The 9,264-nt window shown below is 42.9% G+C and overlaps 1 protein-coding gene across 1 annotated transcript in view; it reads left to right on the top strand.

Moving 5' to 3' along the window:
• LOC109973093 (mediator of RNA polymerase II transcription subunit 13-like) overlaps positions 1-9,264 on the top strand; it is a 25,945-nt gene that overhangs the window by 9,622 nt on the left and 7,059 nt on the right. The window contains 10 exon segments of the mRNA XM_020622418.1: positions 14-160; positions 284-345; positions 347-478; positions 966-1,855; positions 1,966-2,133; positions 2,743-2,966; positions 3,076-3,271; positions 3,376-3,754; positions 5,667-5,883; positions 9,022-9,226. Coding sequence (XP_020478074.1) covers positions 14-160; positions 284-345; positions 347-478; positions 966-1,855; positions 1,966-2,133; positions 2,743-2,966; positions 3,076-3,271; positions 3,376-3,754; positions 5,667-5,883; positions 9,022-9,226 — 2,620 coding nt within the window.

The raw sequence follows: 9,264 nt of genomic DNA, 5'->3' as shown, positions 1-9,264 counted from the left end.
CTCATTGGAGCAGCAGGGTTACTCTCCCATGAACAACGGGAGCAAGGATAGCCTGGAAGCAGGGGTGGGTCTCACCCTGCTGGACGGCAGCCAGCTCAACAACCACTTCAAAATGGAGGTGGAGGAGGGCTTCTGCAGCCCGAAGCCATCTGAAGTAAAGGTGTGGCACATCACACACCTGCCAAAGTGTGAAGCATGCGGAACATTTAATTACATCAATTATTTTTTTTTTCACTGATTTCATTTGCCTTCATTATGAAATGACTGGTGTCTCTGCTTTCAGGACTTTTCCTTCGTGTACAAACCTGAGACGTGTCAGTTGTTCATTGGCTGGTCCAATTACGCCCAACCCCCCCCCCAGCCAGTGTCTGTTGCCTATCAAACTGCCAGAAGACTGTGTGTACACCCCCAGCTGGACCCTGGGCAAAATGGAGCTGATACCCCCAGTGACAAACGTCAGTCTCCTCACCAAAGACAGGTAAAAAGATGCGCTGACTCACTAAATGCATTCATGCCATCATTTGGGGATTTTGTTCATCTCCAAAGTTTCACATGGTATTTTAAGGTTAACATGCTGCATAATACGGCAGCGATAATAGTTGGTAAAGCTTTCTCCCAGATCTTTGAGTGGACAGTTAAGGGATGTTTTAAGTGTAAGTGAATTTAAAAAAACTGAAATAATATAAAATTTCTTTATAAAATGTTGTCAGCTGTGAAAATTGGTCATGTTTGACATGACAGTTTAAATGATGTAATAGAATGTATTTTCTAGCAATATTTAATAAAAACCAGTGATTTGTGTTGTTTCTCATGTTGTAATATTTGTTTCTGGGTGAAACTTAGTATTTATATTATTTATGAATGTTAACTGCCCATTATGCATCATTTTTAACACTGACAAAAGTCAGAAATCAAGTTCTGGAGATGGCATAGAGCCTGTAAATCACTGTTTATCTCTGCCACAGTAACGTCCCCAGTGTGGAACCGGATTACAGCCAGACCTACACCCCTCAGACCCACACGCCCTTCATGTCCAGCAGTGCTCCTCCTAGCAACGGCGGCACTGGCATCCTACCCTCCCCAGCCACGCCTCGCTTCTCCGTGCCCACCCCCCGCACACCACGTACTCCAAGGACGCCTCGAGGCCCGTCCAGCGTCCAGGGCTCACTCAAGTATGACAACTCTGACCTTTACTCCCCTGCCTCCACGCCCTCCACTTGCCGCCCCCTCAGCTCCGTGGAGCCGGCCACCGTACCCTCAATCCCTGAGGCTCACAGCCTTTACGTCACCCTCATACTCTCTGAGTCTGTCATGAACCTCTTCAAGGATTGCAACTTTGACAGTTGCTGCGTGTGTGTTTGTAACATGAACATCCGAGGAGCAGATGTAGGTGTGTACCTCAAGGACAACGGCGAGGCCCAGTACCCATGCACTTGTGGCTTCAGTGCCGTCACCAATCGGTGCTTTGGCCAGTCAGCTGGGCTCTTCCTGGAGGACGAACTGGACGTGGTGGGACGTGGCTCAGACGCAAGTCGGGACACTGAGCGGTGTTTCGAAGCGCTCCGAGCTTCCACAGTGCACAAGGCAGGCAGCCTGAAGGACAAGCCTCTAGATGAGCTAATCCTGCTGCTGCAAGACCAGTGTACCAACCCTTTTGCCCCGATGGCAGGTGTGGAATACCCCAAGCTGAGCTCAGCCCCCAGTTCCTTCATGAGGGTCGGAGAGAGAGACTGTTTTAACGACTGCTACATGGCACTGGAGCATGGCAGGCAGTTCATGGACAACATGTCAGGAGGCAAAGTAGATGAAACACTAGTGAAAAGCACTTGTCTTCATCAGTGGTCAAAATGCAAATGTATGTATTACTACTTTTTTTGTACTGCAAGCTCGTTTTTTTTTTCTCATTTGTTCTTGACCTCAGACATAAGAATGTTGACATCTGTCTTTTTGTTTTTCCTTGTGTAGCAGCAGATATGGACAAGCTGTTCTCTCAGGACATCCTGCGGGTGTTGTTGTCCCTCCAGCCTGTGCTACAGGACACCATTCAGAAGAAGAGGAGTGTTCGTTCCTGGGGCGTTCAGGGACCGCTCACCTGGCAACAGTTCCACAAGATGGCTGGGAGGGGATCATATGGTGTGTGGAAAGTTTGCCAAGTGTGTTTTTGTGCTGGTTCCTCAGCTGGTTTAGTCCTGCTGTGGACATCTCTCTCCCAAAGCTTTCATATTCTGTGAAGTGGTTAGTCCGCAGATGGTGAAACAGGCTCTTCAACAGCAACCAACATAGTTTGCAGATTGTCGTCTTTTGAGCAGCATCTGTCCTTTCAAAGCCAAAATACTCCCATGCAAGGATGATCCTCATCTAGCAATTAAATCCAACAGCACAGACTAGGAGGCTGGTGGTGTCTATAAGTTGTCTCCTGTTTTTTTGTTCACTTATTTTTAACTTTGCTAATGCATTGTTAGGCAGCGACGCTAGCTTAACTTGTGGCACAGGGGCCATGTACACACTGCATGCAATCTTAACATGCACATGGACTCAGAGCAGCGTTTCTGTTTTTTGTAAAGTGAGTGACATACTTTAATATCAGCTCACACATTGCCTGAACAACAATTAAGATATTATCATAGATGATATCACACACCCCTACCTAGCCTAATGGTTCCAAACTACTCTGTCTTGAAGAAATGTAGACACTGGTTTGGGAATACTTTGGTGGCTGATTATTTTATTGTCTCACTACAGGTACAGATGAATCACCGGAGCCTCTTCCCATCCCGACTTTTTTGGTCGGTTATGAGTATGACTTTGTGGTGCTGTCACCTTTTGGGTTGCCCTATTGGGAGAAGCTTCTCCTGGATCCTTTTGGTTCTCAGAGGGATGTAGGATATGTTGTGGTTTGCCCAGAAAATGAGGCTCTGCTCCACGGGGCCAAGACCTTCTTCAAAGATCTAAGTGCTATGTATGAGGTACGCAACTGGCAGTTCTTCCTTTTTGTAGTGATATGAAAAACGGTTTTCATGCTCTAAAGAAATGATTCACTGTGTCACTTCTGCATTCATTCTCTTTTGTTGACAGGCATGCCAGCTAGGGCAACACAGGCCCATCTGTAAGAGTCACCCAGAGGGTGTTTTGAAGGTTGGCACCACAGAAGGCAGGAGCATGACAGAGCAGCCCCTTAGTGAATGGTTCCTCAAGTTGTCTGCTAGAGATGGAAACAATGAAGCCTTTAATAAGCTCAAACTCTTTGCTCAAGTGTGTCGCTATGACCTAGGTAACATGTTCACTCATACTGCTAAAAATCCAAAGTTGGTGACATCACACGGTTTATTAAAAGAATCAGTAAGCATTTCCTTTTTACTGTGTGACCCTTCTCAGCTCCATACCTGTCAGAGCAGTCTCTGGATAGCTCTCTGTTGTCCCAGCGCAGCCCAGCCATGGCCGCATCCTCCTGTCAGACGTCCAGCTCTTCCAGCACCTCCTCAGGACACCAGAACACCAACACTACGAGCTCGAGCACCAGCTCTGCCCAGCCTGCCCAGGTCAACAGCACCCCTCCCTCTTCCTCCTCAGGATCTCAGACTATCGGTGGGGTAGCCTCAGCCAAGCCGAGCTCCTTCTCAATGTTTGGGACAGGGGGCTTACAGGGCAGCACGTCTCAGAATGGACCCCAGTCAAATCCACAGGGTGCAGGGGGGCTGGCTGAAAATGGGCCCTCAGCCAACCAACCTCAAGGGCCCACTGAGACACCAGAGAGGTAGGTTTCCACTGCTTTTTTTTAGTCAGCTGATTAGATGTTGATCCTGAAGATGCAAATGAAAATGAGACCGGACGTGGAACGTCTCAACTATCCTACCCACCTCTATGACAGTCTGCCATCTGCAGCCGTTCTGTTATTATGCCAGCTTCCCTACCCTGTGTTTTGACAACACATAAATTAGCCCCACCTGCTACCTAGAGAAGGTTTTATAAAGCATTTTTAGAACCACAAGTAGTCAAACAGCCAGCCATGGCTACTGTGTGTCAGCCTGCATGCGAAACAGTGGCTTCCAGACTAAAGAGGTCATGATCCTTTGCACAGACAGCGGGACAAAGAGCAAGAACTTGGTTTTTGAGATGGAGAGAGTTAAAGCGGCCAGAGGGCTCAGATTTGATTTGATTGTTGTTTTGGTAACATTAGCGACCTAGCATGTCCATGATTAATATGATTTTAATTTCACAATCATTTGCACTTTGTGTCACATTAGCAGTAACCTGTGTGGTGTTCTGGATTGAAAAATTTACTCAGTGTGCTAATGCTCTGCAGTTTGTACTGTACAGGTTGCCCTTGACATCATGCCCTGTATCCTAGCGACAATATAAACTATGGATACCTGGTTGCAACAAAGTTTGGTTAGGAGCGGTCTGTGGTGTGAGAATACTGACTATAACTAGCATGCAGTTATAGTCAGTCTGCAAACTAACATGGTGTTTGGAGTCCTGTGGAACTCAAAAGAAATTAAGAGTAGTTTGAATCTATTTTTAATACGTTTTACTACTAGTGATAAGCATGTTTAGCTCCATCTTAATAGTACCTACTGACAAAGGTGTCGCTTTATACATCATGCGAGAAACGAAGTTCATGCATATGCTCTGATTTTGCTAAGGAAACAATATAAGTGAAAGATCTGTTTTGTAGTTTTATATTGAGACCAAGGTTGTCCAGAGCTGGCAGTCACGTTCTAGTAATTGCGGCTCAGGTGGATCACATACAAAACGCTGTCTTAAGCTGTGAGACTGGTCTTCAGCTCTTGTTGCTACAGATAAGAAAAACAGCAAATGACGGAACGCCTTTGAAAAGAAGTGTTCGTTTTGATGTGTTGGCAGAACAGTAGTTTGATTTTCCCTCAAGATCAACTGACGATCTTATAGATTGACATCACTGAATTCAGGCGTTTCCTCAGCAGCAGCAGCACATGATGTTTGTCTGGGTATAAAAGTTGTTTTGATAGTCATTATGTGTTCAAATGGGCTAATTAATAATAGCTTTATTTAAAACTAGTTTATTGATGGCATCATTAGGAACACTGTGCAAGCAACTGGCACATTTTCCCTCCAGGCTGGGTTGTCAAACTGACATTTCTGAACTGAATACTACATCATATTAGTTAAGACCGTGCCTGGTGGGTATATATGCTGCGTGTTGTGTATTCAAGTAGAAGTGAATAGGGCTGCAACAGTAGAGTACTTTTATTATTGAAATGTGCCAGTTATTTTCTTGATGAATTGGTAATACCAATAAAATATCAGTCACAATATCACACTTTCTAAGAGCTCAGGGTGACATCATCAGACATCTCGTTTTGTTTAGCCAAAAAGTCCAAAACCCAAAGGTAATCAGTTTAACAGAGAAACCTCAACATTTATAAGCTGGAAACATTGAAAATATATGAAAACTGACTTAATGGTTAGTCAATCGATTATTTTCATAATCAGCAGTGCTAGACGTTTTCGTGTTCCTGTTGACTTTCTCATTACTCATCTGTTTCTGTTATGCTGCAAACACATTTAACTTTTTAAAAATGTTCATAAACTTTGTTTTACTATATATTGGTCACCTGTTGTTAGTTCTTGGAGAGCTTTAGATGATTTCTTGACCTGCTATGTATTGGTGCCGCTTTTCTCGACAGCACAATGGAGAGAGACAAAGTGGGAAAGCCAACCGACGCAGAGTCCCACGCTGTGTCTTACCCGCCTGCTATTGTGGTGTACATAGTCGACCCTTTCAGCTACGAAGACGCAGACAGAGAGGTCCACTCTGGGACCTACACGCTCGGCCTGCTGCGCTGCTACATGGAGATGCTCCAACTCCTGCCTGCTCACATCAGAAACGCTGTCTCAGTACAGGTGTGGCCAGTGTTGAAGTCTGGGAAATAGTGAACTGATACTTTCTTGTTTTTCATACTTGAGTCAGTCTAAGGTTGAGAAGTAGTTTATGGGGTTGAGCATATAAAAGAAATACTCAAACAGAAGTGACTTGACGTCTATGACTGTATTAACATGTCATCTTTAGTTTTAAATTATCACCTCTCTGCGCCTGTTTAGTTACTATGGAGTGTGCTATTAGTGGGCACAAAAAGAGGTGAGAAGGAGCAAGGGACTCATTAGCAGACACTGACAGAGGTGGCAATGGCCACACCTGTGATACAGTGGCACAGGATTGCATCAGCACGCCAGAGGGAATTTATAAACACAGTGGGTGTGAATGTGCTTTTGTTTTGACTGACTATTGGCCTTTATTACCATGATGGCAGAAGAGGGCAGGGTTAATATTTATCCCTTCTGTCACTGCAGATTAATCTTGTATTTAAGGTCAGATCATATTGATATAGTTAAAAATTTAGATATTTACCAGTTCAGCAAAGCTTCGGTTAAAACAGTATTGTGTCTGGGAGAGAAGCAGTGATTACGTTCCTCTGTGCTTATTTGCATTTTGTTAAAAATCTTGGTTCCAGCCAGTGAGATTCACCATGTGGTAATGTACATGCACTGTGCTGTTATGGTGGCATGAGTGTCACCCATTTTACCGCTATTTTCAAGCAAAAGCATCTAAAATGTCATACCCAATTCAAAGTAGTATGTGCACAATGACATAATCACCAGTAATTTACAAATATATTTTTAACTACAGCTGAAGACTTTTTGAAACATGTCATAGCTGAATAATAAAATACAAAACAGCACATCAAAATGTACAAAAAACAAATGTAATATTGTAGTGTTAAATGGCTCCTAACCCCGCCCACCTCACCCCTCCTCGCACCTCTAACCCCAGAGAGAGGATAAAAGCTAAGCTTAATGTGGCAGTTACAAAAAGTAGATAAAAATAAAATTAAACTAATAAAACAGGGTTTTGGATTTTGTGAATCCATTTGCTTCTACAGTTTCAGCCAGGAAGATCATGAATGTGTTGACCATACAGTGAAAAACAATTGTAAAACTTATATAAAAGGAGTGAAAACTGTGGTTGTGAGGACCAATTGGACCAATCCAACTGCCTCACTACTCTAGGTGTGATATCACCACTACAGCCCCTGACTCTTTCTCTTCATAGAGACCAAGGGACAGTGTTTCTCATTTTACACAAACAAAAGATTCAAATACATTTTAATCTTTTGAAAAGTACAAATGGAAGTTAAAAGTTTAATCTACAGTAGACCAACCTCATCATCAGTGAGAGCCATGGGCGTCCATGACCCTGTCTCCAGTTCACCATTTGTCCTTCCTTAGACACTGTTGGTAGGTACTAACCACTGCAGACCAACAACACCCACCAAGACCTGCAGTGTGGGAGATGCTCTGACTCAGTCATCTCACCATCACAGTTTGGCCCTTGTCAGAGTCACTCAGATCCTTACACTTGTCCATTTTTCCATTTTCCTGCTTCCAACATCAACTTTGAGGACTGAATGTTCACTTGCTGCCTAATATACCTCACACACTGACAGGTGTCACTGTAACAAGATGATCAGTGTTGTTCACTTCACCTCTCAGTGGTCAGAATGTTATGGCTGTACATTTTGATTTTTTTTTTTTGATTTGATTTATTCGGTCAAGCATGTAAAAAACAGTTGATATGACAATACACATACACATAATCCAATATCAACTTGCTTATACCTAGTACATGCTTGAATGGAGTAGGAAGAAGTCAGACTTATCCAGTCCTACCCCATGACATCATCTTACCATCATTGGTTTGCAAGCAGTAAATCTACATAAATAATTCTCTTCTACACCACACAAGTAATATACTAAAAAAATTATAACAGAGTGTTAACATTCTTACATAATTACATTCTTAAATAATTATCTTCTACACCACACAAGTAATATACTAAAGAATTATTACAAAGTGTTAACATTCATACACCACACCCACAATGTTCCATCTAATTAATCATTAAGCCTGTTCTTGCATATATCTTGATTGACACATACCTTTATATTTATGTTTAAACTTGTCAATTCTATTACTATTTTTTATGTCTACACTTAAATTATTCCATAGTTTTACCCCACTTATGGAAATACAGAATCTTTTTTTTGGTTGTATTCTCAACATTCTCAGTACACACTAACTTCCTCTGAGATTACTCCCAAAACACCACAGAGAATGGCCAGGACCAACTCGAACAGATGCTGACAAGCTAGCCTATGATAACAAGCACTGGTAAACTACACACGTGCAAGAAAATCATAAACTATGACTTCATATTTGTGGAGGCATATCAAGAAAAAACATAGTTTGATAGTAGAAAGTTTTCCCGTTTCTGATTGTGCTAGGACCCAGCTGACATCGCAGGGTAGGATCCAGGATTTCTGTTTTGCAGCTGCGTTTAAAAGGCTGCTGTTTCTGTGTTCTGTAGATTTGAGACTTTGCAGATTTTGCTGTTACCAGAAGGGCTGCGATGTAGCAAGGCTAGAAAGGCAGAGAGGGTGAAGGAAAGTACCAGGGCGTCCTAGTGGAGTTTGAGATTAAAGGGTGGTTGACTCACTGAGACAAATAGGAAAACCATAATGACAGTTTTAGAAGATTTAGGTTTCAGGTATGAATGAATATTCTTGCTGACAGACAAGTACAATATTGCTGAAACCTGGTATCATGTTTTCACAAACATTAAACTGCTATTTTAGCATTTTATTTTGAGTTTAATAGACTTTTTCCACTCCCCTATTAGGTATAGATGCTACCTGTAAGACGGAATGACTTAAGATTGCTTTGTACTTAACAGATATTTAAGGAGTACTTCATTTCCTACTACAATTCTCTAGTAACAGTTCAAAAGTAGCTAAGCCCACCGCTATTACTAAAAACTAAAACGTAAGTCAAGAGCAATCAGCGATATTGCCATATAGAATTGCATAAAAGAATTGTGAGTGTGACACAGTACATGACTCAAAGTAGTGACTGTAGAGAGAAGCACAACAAATGCATTACCAGAACCCTTTCTGAGGTGCCACTGTTATTCTTTTGCTTCTCAGATTGTTCCCTGTCAGTATCTGCTGCAGCCGGTGCACAGTGGGGAGCGCCACCTCTACAGCCAGCACCTCAAGTCGCTGGCCTTCTCTGTGTTTACTCAGTGTCGTCGGCCTCTACCCAACTCCACCAACTTTAAGGCTCTGACGGGCTTTGGCCCTGGTCTTGCTATTGACATGGCACTCAAGAACCCAGAGGTAGTTTCATTGAAATCTCACACCTGAAAGTGCTGTTCTGGTAAAGGGAGC

This window comes from Monopterus albus, unplaced genomic scaffold (genome assembly GCF_001952655.1).
Source record: "Monopterus albus unplaced genomic scaffold, M_albus_1.0 scaffold280.1, whole genome shotgun sequence".
Taxonomy (NCBI): Eukaryota; Metazoa; Chordata; class Actinopteri; order Synbranchiformes; family Synbranchidae; genus Monopterus; species Monopterus albus.
This window is presented reverse-complemented; position numbering and strand designations above follow the sequence as displayed.